This window comes from Erigeron canadensis, chromosome 6 (genome assembly GCF_010389155.1).
Source record: "Erigeron canadensis isolate Cc75 chromosome 6, C_canadensis_v1, whole genome shotgun sequence".
Taxonomy (NCBI): domain Eukaryota; kingdom Viridiplantae; phylum Streptophyta; class Magnoliopsida; order Asterales; family Asteraceae; genus Erigeron; species Erigeron canadensis.
The window spans coordinates 43,825,051-43,844,184 of record NC_057766.1 but is presented as its reverse complement, the minus strand read 5'-3'; the positions used below and the strand labels follow the sequence as shown (position 1 = coordinate 43,844,184).

The 19,134-nt window shown below is 30.1% G+C and overlaps 2 protein-coding genes across 2 annotated transcripts; both read left to right on the top strand.

The window, feature by feature from the left end:
• Positions 1–657: 657 nt before the first annotated feature.
• Positions 658–1,254, top strand: LOC122604982. Its single transcript, XM_043777838.1, has one exon. It carries the CDS (start codon positions 658–660, stop codon positions 1,252–1,254), a length of 597 nt encoding a protein of 198 aa, XP_043633773.1.
• Positions 1,255–12,192: 10,938 nt separating this feature from the next.
• On the top strand, positions 12,193–15,898 carry LOC122606093 (BAHD acyltransferase DCR). Its single transcript, XM_043779052.1, has 2 exons — positions 12,193–12,777; positions 14,679–15,898. The coding sequence occupies exons 1-2, from the start codon at positions 12,274–12,276 to the stop codon at positions 15,567–15,569; spliced, it is 1,395 nt and encodes a 464-aa protein (XP_043634987.1). The 5' UTR covers positions 12,193–12,273; the 3' UTR covers positions 15,570–15,898.
• The last annotated feature ends 3,236 nt before the right edge of the window (positions 15,899–19,134 follow it).

The window sequence follows — 19,134 nt, the reverse complement described above, 5'->3', positions numbered from 1 at the left end:
CGATTAAATCATTTGGAAGTTGGTGGTTGACTAAGGCCTCTCCTTAAGGGGGTGTTCGACCGATCGTCAACCATCTTGTTAGAGATAAAAAAATGGTGTTAAAATGTAATTATTTCAATAATGGAAGGAGTATTAATGAAAGTTAGTCATTTGTATAAATACTCCTTTCCATACCAAAATTGTAAGCTTTTCACCATTTTTTTAATTAATTCCAATCATTTCACTCCAATTCTCTCTCAATCTTCATCCTCAACCTACATACACACACAAATACCTTTTCACACACTAACACCATTTTTGCACAAATTGAGCTCAAATTTCTATTCTACACATCTCTTCGACAAAGACTCCATAGGGAGCACCTCGTCGACGCCTGCTTCCTTCAAATGGTTTCGTTCCATCGATGCATCTTGACGAGCGAAGTGGAGGGGGCTGGGCCTGCTTGTAACGTAAACAAAAAAAAAAAAATTCTTTTTTTCAAAAAAATTCAAAACTAACAGTTCCTTTTTTTTTAATTCTTTTTTTTTTTTAACTTTCCATCTATATATACTACCTTTTCACATCTCACTCTTCATCACCCATTCCATTTTCTTCACAATTCATTCCATTTTCTTACACTATCAATAAAATCTTTCACTCTATACATTTTCACTAAATATGTCGAATTCCGACGAAGATTCAATTTCATACATTCGTAAGTATACAATAGATGCCGAAATGTTAAACACTTTCGTTACTTTAATTGACGAAGAAGAAGAAGAAGAAGAAGAGAACTCGATAATGGCAAACATACCAAAAATACCAAGAAGAACAATACCCAGAAATCATGTGGAAGCCGCCACACGTTTATATAATCATTACTTTGCCCCGCAACCCATTTACCCTGCCAATTATTTTAGAAGGCGTTTTCGAATGCCCAAAGAAATGTTTCTTCGTATAGTGAACGATAGACATTCCTTTAACGCCATACAACCATTACCAAAATACTTTGCGTTCTTCCATAACGCTCCAACCGACGTTGTGGGTCGCCCGACGTTAAATATTTTTCAAAAATGTACTTCCGCTGTACGCCAGCTGGCTTATGCTTCTACTGCCGACCAATTAGATGAATACCTCGAAATGGGTTCCCAAACGGCTGCCGATTCATTGAACTACTTCTGCAAATGTGTTGTTCAGTTATATCACTCAAAGTTTTTGAGAAAACCGACACAAGAAGATGTTAACCGCGTGACCGTTAAACACGAGATGGTGTAAGGTTTTCCGGGTATGTTTGGAAGCGTTGATTGTATGCATTGGGCTTGAAGAAACTGCCCAACGGCATAGCAAGGCCAATACACTCGTGGTGACAAAGGACATCCGACGATTATGCTTGAAGTGGTTGCTTCATATGATTTGTGGATTTGGCATGCTTACTTTGGATCCGCCGGTTCGAACAACGACATCAACGTTCTTAATGAATTTGACTTGTTCGACCAGCTTCTCCAAGATAAAGCTCCTGCGGTAAATTTTACCGCTAATGGCCAACAGTTTACAAAGGGTTATCATCTAGCTGATGGTATCTATCCAGAATGGGCTACACTTGTCAAGTCTTTCAAGTGTCCCATGGACCCTAAGACCAGTAAATTCAAACGCTTCCAAAAGTCTGCAAGAAAAGACGTGGAGCGTGCTTTTGGGGTACTTCAAGGCCGATGGAGAATCCTTCAATAGGGTGCGCGTCCATTAAGTATTAACAAAATTAAACGCATCATGTACTCTTATGTGCTGTTGCACAACATGGTCGTTGAATATAACGGGCGTGCAATCAGTCCTTTTGACTTGAAGCTAATTCCCGATATCCCGCCAGTGCGTTCTTGGGACGGACGTGTTGACATTCACTTACGTATGACAGAGGAGTTACGTGATAGGGCGACACACCACCGTCTAAGAGGCGCCCTAGTCGAGCACATTTGGAACTTGCCGGAAAACTAACGTCAACGTTGAGTGTAGGGTTTTTTTTTTTTGAATTCTCTTTTTTTAATTAATAAATGTAATGTATTGTTTTTTTAAATTAATGTAATGTGTTTTTTTTTAATTAATGTAATGTGTTTTTTTTTAATAAATGTAATGTGCTTTTTTAATATTTAATTTTAAATAAATGTTGAATTATTTATTTTTTGTATAAATATAAAATAAAATAAAAAGTATGGAAGAGGTGTGGAAGAGGGGTTATAGGGAGTGAGTGTGGAAGAGGTGGATGAAGAGATAGAAAAGCTGATGTGGCAGTGTAGAAGAGGTTACCTTAGAGAGAGACCTAACACAATAACCAAATAACCATTATTTTTCATTATTCTTTTCTAAGTATCATTTGAGTATACATTTAAAGCTTGTGTATCATTAAATAGCCTCACCAAAAGGTATGAAAATTTCTTTGTTTCACGAAAAGAAACTTAACTTAATTCATCCTTTTTACTATATGTCGATCTACAAGTACCAAGAATCCAAGCTTTCTCTTGATATCTTATATCTTATATATATATAAAAGTTGTAAAATTACAATTAATGCTTAAACTTTAGGATTAATTAGGGTTTTAATGATTTTACTTTGTGGTTATTTCAATTTGGTAGTTAATTTCAATTCGTGTATTGATTTTTATTACTTTTACTGCAATATCAAAATATATATCGATTAATGTATATGAATATATTAATGAATGAATTGTTTAATGATAAATTTTGATGTATATAAATGTATGAAGAAATAATTTTTTAATGATCGATTGTTCATTTTCCTGTTGACCATTCATTCATCCTATAATTGTCATGGGTAGTGTTAGTGTACATGACAGTATTGTTAGTATACGTAAAATATTTATTGATTTCAATTTCTTTCATTCACCATCATTCATCATATTCTCAAGCTTTAACATTAATGGTAGAGGTGTTAATTCATAACGTATAACTTTATTCTTATACCATCAATGTTTCATTAGTTGTGAATTTGTGATTCTTTGCATTCCCGGTTTGATTTAATTCATTAATATTTGGTTTAGTTTATTAAAGTTTATAAATTAGAACCTATTTTCAGCTTTATCACCGTCCCACCTCTTGTGCATTCAACCAAACTTGCACCATCTCCCGTCCTTTCATCCACCATTATAAGTTTGTCCTCTCTCAACCATTTGCTATTGTATTACTGTATTAATCTTTCACTATAATCTTAGTGTTTAATAAGTTCGTTTATTGAAGTATTTGATAGGATTTTTGGTTTTCAACTACTCAGGGAGTCTTTTATCCAAAAAGAAATCTTTCAAAAGCTTGAATCAATTTTCCACCATCCTCATCAGTTAAAGGTAAGTTTCCATTCTAATTTTGATCACCATCAAATGTTGTGTCCTTTTCCCCTCTTCTCAAAACAAAACCTATGATGCAATAAAAGAAATAAGATTAAAAGTTAGTGGTCAGTTCTTACTTTTACTAGTTCTTTATAAACTGTATCGATCTATATGCTCAATACTTTATGTCTTTTACATACAATTGATTACTTAACTGATAGTAATTTTAGCATACACATTCACTTTCCAAAGGGTTGCATTTTGGGTTAAATATGACATTTTTTTTTGTTTCTTGAAAAATTTGTTCTTTGTGCAAATTAAGTTCATATCGCCAATGGCCAGTAGCTCAGATGGTAATAGGTGTAGGTATTTTTGACATAAATGGTAATAGATGGCCATTAGCTCAGATGCCATATACTCTGTTACTCCTGGAATTAGTGAGATGACAAGTAGGCAGGGCAATATGGCATGGCTGGTTACAAATGATCCAACTCCGTAATGACTATTTAATCTTTCCCATTGGAAGACCTGCATACTTGCATAGATGTTGTATACACAAAATGTTAGAAAAGGAAAATTACACATCATCAAGACCGATATCCAACGTGGTTATGGTGCCAAAAAGTCTTCTCTACTATGGAACTCCTTAATTCTATCATTGCAAGTATGTATGTTCCCTTATTTACTTGAAGGATAAAATTGGGTGAAAAAGTTTTATTAATCTAGATGTTCAAATGCTTTATATATAGTACAAGGTACATGTGATAATCTAATAATGGAAAAATGAAAAGATAAATACTTGATCTATGTGAATCTGTTACGCTTTCAGTTCACTTAGATGATAAATAGGGACGACCATATTATAGAAAAGTTGTTGCTATTTCATGTTTGGTAAATTTGCCTTAGTAATCCACTTTCTTCGTTTCTCAAATTACATGTGTGTTGGTCTGATCAATGTACCCACTCTACTCAATGGACCAAATGGACCTGGGGCTGGTGGTATTACCACGTCATATTCATTGAATTTGTTTTGCTTGATTTCTCATCAACTACATATGCATCACGAAGTTTACTATATACGGCCAAGTATGTACGAGTAGTATCCAAGGCTATTGTATATAGCAATCATGGTTGACCCAGAAGTTTTTTTTTTGTCAACATTTAAACTCTCATGAAAAATAATTAGTGCCTTTAGTACGACTCGAATTATGTTATTACCCTAATGCATGAAACGACTTTGGAGGTTATATCTATTATAAATATACTTTGTTTGACCACTCACCAGAGAGATCTGATGCATTTGACCAGATATCTTGCCTCCTGCTGTGATGATCACTACAGTTGCTATGATTATCCTATTTGCAATGTGCGTTGTGGTACTTGCTCAAAGGCCAGCTATCAAATTTTTTGACCTCATGACTCGAATAGAGTTTTGTTTTTTTCTACGTACATAACATCTAATGTATAGATTCTAACATAGCAAGAACAACCCATTGTGTCTTCAATGCAAGGTTTTTTGTGTCACTTCAGTTAAAGGTAATATGGAAACAAACTAACCCTTCTTTGATATCAATTCATTAATTTATATCTTTTCTACTTATTTTATGTTTTCTATTTATAAGCTGATGAATAATATGATTTTATAAAACAATTTCTATTAGTTATTTGAAAAACCGGAAACAAAATGCATATAAACAATATATTTAAAACATAACGTGCATAGCACGGGCGTCAAACCCTCGTGTTATCAAAATATCAAGTATTTATAATCATCAAATGATGCCTGATTATCTAATTAATGTATCTCTGGTTTATCACAAGTGATGAGTTTAATTTTTTAAAGTTTTGTAGACTTTTTCCTTAAAATGTCTATTAGCTCTTGAACTCTATGGGAAAGAGTGAAATTATAGGGCTTTATAACCAAGCATATGAGATTTAAACTTAGAGTATGTGGGATAACAAAAGTGTTCAGTGCAAAATAATGTGTTTGAATAATTCTTACTAGTAATATTTTAAAATATTACTCGTATAACTGATATATCATTATATGTTTATAAACACGAAGAATATAATAAATTTGATCATTCAGTATGACACTATGTATATAACACCTGGTCTTTTATTAGAAAGTTTTAATTTTCAATCCTTAATACTAATTTTTTTGGTTTCTTTCACAAGCTATGATCGGTGCGGAAATTATGTAACTTTTGTTTTAACAAGTGCACGACACACGGATTAGGATTCTCTAAAGTTACTCCAACTTCATAGGTGAAATTTATGAAGTTGGAGTAACTTTAGAAAATCTTAATCCACGACACACCCCTTAATCCCTTACTCCCTTACTATATTAGTGTGAAGATTATGTACCTGATATATACCTGGGACGGGGGCCTTTCACAAAATACACTAATCAATAACCACCATTTTGAAAGCATATAATATCCACAAAATAGCAAATGGGAAATTATGGATCAATGGTAGTGAAGTGAGTAGGTTTTAGCTCGCAATAATGTCACAAATTGAATTATGGACCCACGTTACATCTTTAAACTAATATAACTAATATTGGTGTCCAAACAATATGAATGCATCATCAATAAAATGTACATAGCCATTACCGTAATTTGATCATTTTCAACAACCAAGTACCTTGCCTATTTAAATCACCCTATATAGGTCATTTGTTTGCTTAAAAAAAAATAAAAGTAGAATATTTACTACTAGTGTGTTAATAATCTTGTTATTATCAATTAGATAGTTCAAAATACCGTAAATTCGACTTCAATTATGAAATATCCAATTAATCAAGCTCATGCTAAAAGTATGTTTAGTGGAGAGGAAGCTTAAACTTGTGAAGAGGAAGCTTAAACTTGTGATTTTCATAAATTAAACTCATAACCTTTGTTTCGGAAACAAAATTTTGTAAGATTTTGTTTTTAAACAAAAGGCTCTTAGATAAAAAGTATTTTTTTAAGCTGCTTTTGAGACTAGTTAGATATAAAGATTACATTATCCTTTATATGTATACAATTTCTATAATGATTTGGAAAAAAAAAAAACATGGAACTTAATCTATTCAATCCTTGAACGAGATGCAAAATGGTCCCATATCCCATGACAATGTCTTCGTCAGCTTTTACCTTATTTGTGAAAGTTCGTTTTTATCAAATATATAATGAAATATGATAGATACAATAGCAAACTAAAAGTAACCCAAGACATTTATTGTAATTAGCCATTTCTGATAACTAACATTCGATTTTGTGTTCTAATTAATGTACGTTTGTCTTTAGTTTTGTGTTGACATAGGACCAATATACAAACCACACATTATATGTGTTGTAAACAGCATCATATATTCATATATAACTGGATAAAAACATGTCACATGAAAAGTTGCAAGACCATTTTTCAATCTTTCAGTTTGACATAAAAATCCGATATGCTATACCTGTAAATTCAAAAATTAAAGAAATAAGTTTTGTAAAACGATAATATGTTCATTTAAACTTTTCCCAGAAAAACAACTTATTTAGGCTTCGTTTAATTGAAAGATCATATTATCAAAGTTCAATCAAAAATAAAAATATCGTCAATATCATCTTTTAAATGGCTTGACACATAATTAAAAGTTTTATAATGCGAATTGTTAATAAACTTGGAACTAAAACCCATCCGCAATTTTGTGTGTTTTTGAATTGTTTCACCAAACAGGTACACATGAACATTTTAATAACGTTTTATATCATGAGGCCACACCGGATAAATTGTCCGAGGATACATAAGAGAATTCTTAGGTGGTGGATGAGTTTTCAAATACTTTATAATGGCATATCGAGCTACGTACGTAACGGGGTATTAATAGATGCTTTACAGATCGATGAAGTTGAAGATATTAACTTTTTTTTTTTTTCTTGAAGGTGTGGATCATTTGCTCACAACAGAAGATCTAGCTTACGTTGTTTTAACCGGGTCCACAATAAAAAGCCCCTCACCCTCAATACCTAGTAGGAAGAGAAACACACATCTTTTAATTATGTAAACTTTTATATAAACGAAGTTTAAATAGGTACTTTTTAAGAAATTTAAATAAGGTTATCATTTTATCAATTTTTCCAAATATAAAATGACAAACATTACATATGTTATTCGGTGTATAGTTGTTGTAGTGATAACACTTATTTAGTCGTGTATTAAGCTTAAACGATAAGCTTTTTAAGATTATTATTATTCTATAAACATACATAATAAATGTCTTTATATCTTTTTCAAATTTAGTTAAGTTTATGTTTGTATTAAAATTTAACTAAGAAAGTATTATAATCACACACAAATACACAATGATATATAATACTTTCTATTAAAATAAACTAGCCCTTCATTTTAAACAAATTAAACATTTTTTAAAATTTTTCTAAAACACCCCTATTATTCCTAATCACCCTTATATTCTTAACACATCAAACACACAATTACGTCTCTCTTTTTCACACATACACACACATCAAAAGCACCACCGTTCAATCGTCCATCATCATCGTCGGTTGCTGCCTTACAGCCGCCACCAACACCAATCGTCACCACCACAACCTTTGCTGTCGTTATCGTTGTCATTACACTGTCACCGTCACCAGCGACCGCCGCCATTATATCGCAGTATCAAACAGGTGCCTTCTAGTTTTATAAACCTAAACATGTCTCGTGATTATCCTAATATTGATACATGAACTCTGTTATTTCTCTTTTTTTATCACCTTCGATCTTGTCACATATCTAATATCTTAACTTTCATTTTAGACATATCTAACTTATGATTTGTATTATTCATATAGCATATGTGTCAAAAAAAATTTTTATTATACCACAACTGTTAACTGTATATATACACCATTTGCCATGGGAAACAATAAATTGTAAAATGAAAAGCAAGAGAAGATGACGAAGTAGAAACTCATAAGTAGAGTGAACCACTTTTTCAAGCAATTAATTTTCAATGCATGTGTCGCTTTTATACAAATCCTTAAGTGACCTAACTCAATGAAACTAAGTCATGACCATATAAACGATTATCCATTTATGTGCTATGATGTCTACTTATTATGATACCATAAAGTCAATATATAAATGTAACACTTTTTTGTTAAAAAAAGAAAACCAAATCCGATCCGCTAGCTATTATCAAAGGGGGTTTAATTTTAAATGATTAACTTATTTCTAGTTTAGTAACTTAACTAGATTTTAGACCGTGTCCAACACTGGACACGAGCTTATGATATTATCAATATTAGTTCTTCATACATTTAAGTCATAAAAGCTTATAATGTTGAAAATATATTTTCAAATAATAGTACAATAATCACAAGTTCGTTACTGTTATTATTAGTTGAGACATATTGTTGGAATTGTTTGCCGTAGTCATTCTCTATTATAGAATTTTTTTTTAAAGCAGTTGCACCAATAATGTAATATTATTATGAAAAATAATTAAGAATTAAAATATAAACATATTTGTGATCTCGTACTTGACATTCAAGTAGATGTTTTTAATTATGATGTGAGGCCATAACACAGAGAAGTTTATTTCAATCACTCGTCCTATGATAACTTAGACAACAGTTAGGATTGTTTTCCTATTCTATGATAACAATTAGGACTTTTGATTTGAGTGACAATAGTAACTTTAAACATTAATACACAAAACTAATATATATATATAAAAAAAAGATTTTGTACCTTTTTGATTGAGAGATATAATGAATTTTTAATGGAGCTCATATTAATTTAGATTTAGCTTTCAACTAACCCTCTGTTGTAAATCATGTTTTGTTCTGTGATCGTCTCATGTTCTGTGATTCCTATAGGTATCAATTTATAATATTTTCTTATAAGAAATATTTATCTTTAGTCATATAGTCAACATTGATATTTATATGTATAAATCTATATTTTACTTTTATATAATAATAAGTTGAGAAAAGTTAAAATTGAAATCTTGAAAAAGTCGAGAGATGTGATTACACGGATTGTTTATAACATTTTAGAGATAAGATAAATTATTAAATATATAAATTTAAATGTAAAAATGTAAGTAAAAACAAATTTAAAAGAATATACTTCTAAAACATTAAACACATATATTATATTTCATCTTTTGAAATAATTTTTTGTACATAATATTTCATATGTTTAAATTGTTTTAACTAATTAAATGATTAATTTTTTTTTAAAACTCTATTCAAATTGATGACTAAAAATAAATATAAATTAAGTATTAAGGGTTAAAAATTGTAAATTATTGATGGAAAACCAAAAAGTGTAAATTAATGATAATTTTTTGATAAATACTAATATAATAATATATTTGGATAATGATTATTAAAACTTTTAATTTATAATTAAATTCAATGATGACATAAGCGAAAATCAATTTAATAAAATTAAGCGTATATATTAAGATGTTTATTTTTGTATTATAATATAATGTTTATTTAGTATTTCTTTTTCTTTCAAAAATTGGCTATGATTTTGGTATACAAGAACTAAAAAATTTATTGGAACTTTGAGGTCTTGTTTAGTTGGGATAAGTGCACTGATTAAAAATGAAAACTTATAGTGTGCACAAACTAAATATAACCTTTATTATATGCACAAACTTAATAAAAAAGTTCAGATCATGTAACATGATATACGTGACTCCTTATATGAGCTGTCACGTGCAAGTTTTTTATTGCTTTGTCTTAGTTAGTTACGTCTGAATATTTTTACCAAGTTTGTGTATACAATAGAGGTTCTGATAGTTCGTGCACACTATAACTTTTCGATCTTAATTATCTACATATTTCGACGCACTTATCATGTTTACTTTTTAAAAACATTAAAAAAAACTTTTTCAAATTAGAGTTTTAAAAAATAGTATCTCTAAATATATATAAAAAAGAAACATTAATTCATAATTGGAGAAGTATGACCCCTAGATGAAGCTCAACTTTGAATTATAACCTTCAGACCAAATGATGATGTCATATACCTTATTTAACTTTATTATATTCAATTTTATTCTAATAAATTTAAATTATTATTATTTCCTTATTTAAGTTTGTAGACAATTAAAATTAATGTTTTTAATGATATAATTATGGAAACTAATATTTTTATATCTTACATCATTTCTTATCTTCAAAACTAATTTTTAATTTTTTTACAATAAAGTTTTCTTTTATAATGTAATATATTTTTATTAATTTATATTTATAGAATTTTTATCATATAACGAATCATATTTGGTTATAACAATTTTTGTATAGAATTTTTATCATCTAACGAATAAAATTTGGTTATAAGAATTTTTTTATAGAATTATTATCATATAACGTTTTTATTAAATCAATATTTTGAAAAACTAACCGATGTCAAACCGAACTTCTTAATAAAAAACAAAAAGACAAACATGGAGTCTATAATAAGCTATCACAATTATATAACAGAAAAATAATTTTATGAAAATTGCAATGATATTATGCGTAATTTAAACTTAGATTGACACAACATGCGATATATAGTTTGATAATTAAATTGCTTAATAATTTTAGTGTATAACTAACTTATTTGAGCAAAACTTTAAAGCACGAGTACAATGACATGTAGACATCTCCGAATGAATGAAAGACATCCAAGGAAACAAAAACTTTATTTAGCAAGACCTCTAATTGATAACGTATTCATTTTTCAACTGTTCAGTCATTGTTAATGGGAATTTAAACGACCACTAATGTAACTTCATGTTTTTTATTGGTTTAATTCTTACCTGATCATATATTTGTCAGCTTATAATATTATTAAAACTTGACATGTTATTAATTTAATAATTATATATGTTTTCCGCGTATTAGGCGGGTAATAATCTAGTTTCTAGAAAATAAAAAACATTATTTTCCATCTTATAACATAAATGAATGCGTTTATTCATATTTTACAAAGAATCACTTTATGACGTTTTCCTATTCAATTTTTTTCGGAAAAGACGAGTGTCGTTAATTCTTAACCTTTGTCGTCTAATTGGGTGATCTCGCGACTGTATATCCACCTAGTAGGATAGGATTCGAAGGTAAGATTTTTTGATAAAAAGGCTCATAATGTTAACCATAATCGTGTTACCCGACCAGTAATATGCAAACTACCAAGAATTTATTTTTTAACTTTTTTAGTTTGCATATAGCATGTTGTACTCTATTGATCATATCAATTGTGTATTTGTGCTGTTTTTATAGTCTTGGTTAATTGACTAAATACATGACTAATAATAAATCACATTCTCTTAAGTTGTTTTTTTGTTGTTGCCACGTTGTCATTACCACTGGAAGGAAAATGTAATAGGTATTTTGGTCGTCGTCCATTTCTTGAGCAATTGTGAAAACTTATTACTTACGTAGACTTGTAGTTCATATTTTAATAATACATAATCATATTTTAATAATACATATCATATTTGATAAATATAGTAACTATCTTATCTTTCATCCGGTTATATGTCTTATTATATTGTGAAAACTTTAATTATCACCTTTACATTCATATATACCATATATGCAAACAATCTTACTAGTAATTAGTAGAAAATGAGAAAGATATGAAGTAAAAGTTTAAAACCATTTAATGTCTCTCCATTTTTCTTCTATATATTTTATTTATAAACAATAATAATGACTTGTTGATAAATATAAAAGAACCATCTGATTCCTTTACTCATAACTTCTACCCGTATGAGAGTTGCAAATGTAGAGAGAGGTAATAAATTGTCACAACTACACCCATGAAGGTCATAAATGCAATTTTATCAACCAACACCCAAATGAATTATAAGTACCTCACTCAAACTCCTTTTGTAAGCACAACTCTTTTAAAAGAATAAACAACCTTGTTTTATATTATTTCTGCTTACTATTACTATTTGACATCCACCCTAATGGCAACCCTTGTCACAACAAAGGAAGAGAATCCAACCAAAGTAATAGAAACCCAAATCACAACAAAACAGGATAAACACTTAAAAGTGGAAATCCTAAACAAAACCTATGTTAAGCCTCAAAAGCCACTAGGAAGAAAAGAGTGTCAATTGGTCACATTTGATCTTCCTTACATAGCCTTTTACTACAACCAAAAATTGATGATCTATAAAGGGGGGGTTGATGAGTTTAATGATATTGTGGAGAAACTAAAAGATGGGTTAAGTGTAATTTTGGAAGAGTTTCATCAATTGGCTGGAAAATTGGACAAAGATGATGATGGTGTGTTTAAGGTGGTGTATGATGACGATACGAATGGAGTGGAGATGGTGTCTGCTGTTGCTGAAGACACCGAAATCGGAGATTTGATGGGCGAGGAAGGGACCATCAAGCTCAAGGATTTAGTTCCTTATAATGGTGTTTTAAACTTGGAAGGTCTTCAACGTCCACTTCTATCAATTCAGGTAACATTTGATCTCTACTATGGTTTTATAATGTTCACAACATGACCAATTTTAAGGATTTACTATTTTGAAGCACATATATCATTATCAAATATCATTATCATTTATATCAAATATTTGTGAACGTTTAAGTATTAAATTCATCACCATTGACTAATAATACTCACTTATATCACCTTATAAACCATCTAAAGGTTGTAGCATTTGTGAAAATTATGTGGATATTAAATGAAACGGTAGATTGATAGGAACCATTTGATCCCATGTACCAAATTGGTACCCACATAACCCCCAGCAGAGATAGTGTCAAGGTAATTCAACCATTTAAATTCAATTCTGTCTCTGGCAAGATTCGAACTCAAGTTGTTCTTAGAAAGTGACAGCTGATGGCCAAACTATTTTTATAATTCGATTCACACTGAGTAGTCTAGCATGTTCCTTTACTTCTTGCCTTTTAAAAAAAAGGTCTTAAGTATGGTCAAGTAATTTATTACACTTAAAATATTTTTTGTATCAATAGAGCTACAATATTTTTTCATTTCTTTTCAAGTATTAATTTGATAATCTCTATATATTCACAAGAAATTAAAAGAAAATACCAGACTTGCTTACTGTGTTCATAGTAATTTTTATACTTTATTACTACTTGTCAGAATAACATTCTACTGAAAAATAAGTTAGAATTTTAGGACAAATAAAGTTATACCATAAGACCATTTCTAATGGTTTAGTTTTTTTAAAAATTCTTGAAATTCATAGTTAAGGATTTGTTCCTCAATATATATATCCATCCTTAAAAATCCTTAAGAGAAAACCTTATCCAATGATATGCTTTTAGAAAATCCTTATTTATTTGTGTTTGCAAAAGATGTGTGGTAATGAAAAATGTAAGAATGTTTGTAAGTTTAGAAGTAAAACTCAGAATTTTAGGAATCTATAAGGATTTTAAGAATTTGTAAAATTTTTTAATAATATGAAATACGAGTGAGGGTCCTTCAACATTGTAGATGGTTTAAGAACATCTTTTTACCTGTCTTAAGAAAAAAAATTCTAACTTTAATGATTTTTTAAAAATTGGATACCATTTTACCTCAAAGAAAAAAGTTGAATACGATACTTTTTTTTTTTAATAATTAAAAGGTATCCCACCTTATTAAAAATTTTATAATACATTTTTTGTATTCTTTGTCCAAGTTTTTTCTTTTCTATTACTTATCTGGGGACAGAAGACTTCTATTAAATTTATGTACTAGAAGTCTAGAATTGCGACAAATTGACATTCATGAAATAATGAACAATTGATAAAATCGTCATTATAATGATTTTCTCTGAAATTTTATACTCGTAATATAATATTGATGTAATATATGATCTGGATTTTTTTATGTTCCAGCTATGAAACTCCTCACAAATTAGAACTTATTACTCATAAATATTAAGATCGTACAATAAATGAGTATTTTGACTGTACAGCTATTATACCTACCAATGCTTGCTTTAATCAATAGCAACTGATTTTATTTGATTAATTTTTTATCTATACTATCTTATAATAATTATCATATTTTCTCTCATAAAAGTGTTAAATAGAAAATTACTATTTTACCCTTTATAAATTAATTTACATCATTAATCTTTTATTTTCTAAATTATATCTACTATCACTTTACATCAATTACATTTACACAAATTACTTACACAATTGCACCCACCATGAATAACATCACCACGGCCACCCTCACCACCGCCAATCGTCGTCACCACCAAACCGCCGCCGCATCGCGCGGATACAATGCTAGTATATGTAAGTGATAATTTGTTTAACTATTTAACATTCCTCTGTAAAATATATTAACATTCCATTTACTAGTTATTAATTTATTATGACTTTTAATCAACAGATAACCAAGCTTAAAGATGGGCTTGTAATGGGCTGTGCATTCAACCATGCGATATTAGACGGTACTTCCACATGGCACTTCATGAGCTCATGGGCCCAAATATGTACCGGCTCCAAATCCATTTCCGTTCAGCCTTTCCTTGACCGTACCCAAGCGCGTAACACCCGCGTGAAGCTCGACCTCACACCTCCCGCCCAAACTAACGGCCATTCAAACGGCGACTCAACTCCGTCACCACCGCCGTTGAGAGAAAAAATCTTCAGATTCTCGGAATCGGAAATCGAAAAAATCAAGGCAAAAATCAACGCAAATCCGCCAGAGGGATCCACAAAACCGTTTTCAACATTCCAGTCACTCTCAACACACATATGGCATGCCGTCACGCGCGCGCGTGAGCTTAAACCAGAAGACTACACTGTTTTCACTGTGTTCGCTGATTGTAGGAAGCGCGTGGATCCACCAATGCCTGACAGTTACTTCGGGAACTTAATTCAGGCGATCTTCACCGTCACCGCCGCCGGATTGTTGGTGGCGAGTCCGCCAGAATTTGCGGCAGGGATGATCCAAAAAGCGATTGATATGCATGATGCGAAAGCGATTGAGGCGCGTAACACTGAATGGGAAAGTAATCCCATAATATTTCAGTATAAGGATGCAGGTGTTAATTGTGTAGCGGTTGGAAGTTCACCACGGTTTAAGGTTTATGATGTTGATTTCGGGTTTGGTAAACCCGAAAGTGTGAGGAGCGGGGCGAATAATCGGTTTGATGGAATGGTTTATTTGTATCAAGGAAAGAGTGGTGGAAAGAGTATTGATATTGAGATTAGTTTGGAAGCAAAGGCAATGGAAAACCTTGAAAAGGATAAGGAATTCTTAATGATCCAAGATTAATTAAACCATCAAATTGGATTATCGATTGATGAATTTCGGTTTGAAGAATAAGTTTGTTTAATTGGAAGATGGGATCGCATTAGTTTGGTTTGATTAAGATTGTTAAATAAGGGGTTTTAATTTCAGTTTTAAGATGTTATGAAGATGTTGTTATTTTGGGGATGAAACTATGGGAATGTTTTGTGGAATTTATTTGTAGGTTTAAAATGTGGTTAAGTTTATATGTGTATGTATGTATGGTTGTAGTTGTCTCTTTTGTTCGTTGATTCAATGTTAAGTCGTTTATTGGCATTTATTGTGGTTGGATAATTTGATAATGTTTCGAGTAATAGTGTTGTAGTGTTTGTAAGTTTAACATTCATTTTTTAAGTTATTTATTTACGGAGTACAATACATCATGGTTATGGCTACCCAATAGCCTACAAATTACAAACTATGTAAGCTAATCTAACTTAAAAAATACACTAAATGTAATCAAGCATCAATAATACCTTTTAAGCGCCATATGAAATAGATAGAAAGTCAATAATTTTATGCACTTACAAAACACCATTACATCCTAAGACTAGTCTAGTTAAATAGTTGATCATATAATTCACTAAAAAACTTACTTGCAAAGGATATCTCATTGTGACAAGATGGGAATACATTGTAAAATAAGGATATCACTATGGAAAAGTACTACTTAATGTGTAGGGAAGATTTGATTGGAATAAAGCCATAAAAACTTACCTTTGCCAACTATCGACTACCAACAGTAGTTAACAAAATCTTAGGACACTGCACACACTACACACTAGAGAATTAAGAAGGCAAGGCATTAGAAAAACGGTAAATACAAAGTAAGGTGTAATTTCAAACTAACTTCTTTGAAATAAATATGAAAAATAATAACATGACATAAAATATGTATTGCTAAACCTAAAGAAACCATGACCAATCATCGTTGCACCGTTGGTCATCACATTTTGCCACTGAGTTATCATTTCTTTCTTCTAATGGAAGTCGTTATCTAACCCTCCTCATAGAGTAAATTTGACAAAATAAAAGACGAAGCTTTGATGGTAACATACGTAAAAAGCAATAATGCCCTCCGATACAAATTCAATTCCAATTCATTGAAATATGTCTAATCTATTCATTCATAAAAGGTAAATGTAGTATACAAATGACATATTGGGTTTAATTTACAAATCGAACAAATTAAATGATCAATATTAACGACAATAATAAATGACAATAACATAAGAAAAATAATTACTTCAATAGATTTATTATTTTACATTCAAAACATATAATTTTTCAAAAAGTTAACAAAACTCACGCAGACATAAACACAAGCACTTGAAAGCAAAACAAACTTAAAACATATTTGATCAATTTTTATTTTAAATAGTGATTAATTTAAATTAATTAATATACAATAAAATAAAAACGGTTAAAATGAAACCTAATTCCAAACATGAAAATAAACATTATAAAATAAGAAACTAAGTATAAGTATTACTCCGTATAATTTATTTTATTAATCGGTCAATAATAAATTTTTTTTTAAAATTTAGTGTTACTTTTCTTGTAAAAGGTAAAAAAAACAACTTAATATTACTTCAATACAATCTATTCTATATTGTGAAGATAATCTAATAAAATCGAATATCAATTTTTAAATTTTCAATCGGATGTGTTAAAGCTACTATAATTATATAACTATATGAGTTATATAATAATTAAAATATATATTTTTTTTAATATGAAAATGCTACTAATGAATGGATGTGGAGTTCAAATAGATTGAAATAATATTTAGAATTAAAATAAAATTTATATGGAGATTAATAAAGTCTAATGATATTAGTTTATAGGTGGGAAGAGACAAAAGATATGTTTAACTAATATGGATATCCAAAACGTAAAAAAAAGGCATGTTGGTTCAACTGGTTAAGGGAGTTGCATGTTATGTTAGAGGTTATGGGTTCAATCTTTGCCTTTTAATATTTTTATAACTATTTGTATGCTAAATAACCTAAACCGACCGTAAGGGAAAGGTGAAAAAAACCTCCATCAAAGAGTGAAATAAAACATGAAACTGTAAGTTTCTAAATAGTTGGATGAGCCCAAAGCTCTAACTGCGTGCCTGTTTGAAGAATGAGTCGGCAACTCCTAGATAGTGGGTTGGTTAAAGGACGCGGTTGAAGTCGTCTGTTACGCACTATATCCATAACTTTAAACACGTGTGTAATGTAAGAGTATAATTTTTTATTTTTTATTTTTAACAACATTTAAGAGTAGGGATAACTGCAGAAAATAGAAATGAACTTTAATCGATTTCACAAAATTAGCAATATCCTTTGAGAAATTTACTTTTTAGAAATCATCTTTTGTTTATTAGCAGAAAAAGTAACATCTGACCTGGTAACCTGTTGACGTGTCAGTTTGACTTTTAATTCACGAAATTAGAAATGAACTTTGGATGAATTCACAGAATTAGCAATGTTATTATTTTAATTAGTAATAATAATAATAATAGTAATAATAATAATAATAATAATAATAATAATAATAATAACAAGCACTTTTATAAATAGTAAAAATAATAATACAATTAATAGTTACTTTATATTTTTAAAATAAATCTAATAGATAAATTAACATTTGATATATTTAGCATTATATAGTCTCAGTCATTTAAACATCTCCATCTAATATACATATAATATCTGTAAGTCTCAACTCAAGAGATGATACTAACTGAAGACACCTCTATGTCGATGGTGAAATTACTTTGCAATATAAACACTGAACTGGAGATGACCAGTTGCAGTGAATGTATACCAAGTTCTTGGAAAGATTACTTATGGTGACAATAAGTAAAAGATAATGCAATATGTAAATACATTAAAGTAAATATGGTGAGACGAAGTTGTAATTTTTCAAGTGTATTTTATTTATTGATGTCTAAATAAAATACAAGGTTGTTGCGGAACCAAGATAATACAAAGATGTAGATATCATAACAACCTATGAAATACAATTGATCTATACTTGGAAATCCTCTTTGTCAATTGAAACACTTAAAGTTTCAAAATATTCCTTTTTGCGATTGAGAGAATATTGCACAAGTCTACCAAGAATATGCAAGGTCTGAATATGCAAAAGTGGTTTCTTGGTTGTGCAAAGACCTCTATTTATAGGCAAAATTGGTATTGGGATTCCAACTTCGCCGCCTAAATATGGTTACTAGCATTTAAGGATTCAATTTGAAATCCTTTGAAAATGCTGGATAACGTAAGACATAAAGTCACTTTATCAACCTACTTTATGCACTTTTGTACTTTAATTGAAGACAATTGATAATGTCAGGATAAAGGTGCATAAAGTAAAAAGGTCTTCCTCGTAATCAGTGTAAAGCTTTGTAAGTTCTTTACACTGATATTCTCCAGTCTTGATCTGGGTAGAAAGTCAACTGGGTTTCGCTGTCATTGACATTCTCATTCTTCCACTTGATGTCTTTGACTTCAACTGGATTGTCTTCAGATGTATTGGTCAGATCTTCAACTAGAGGAAG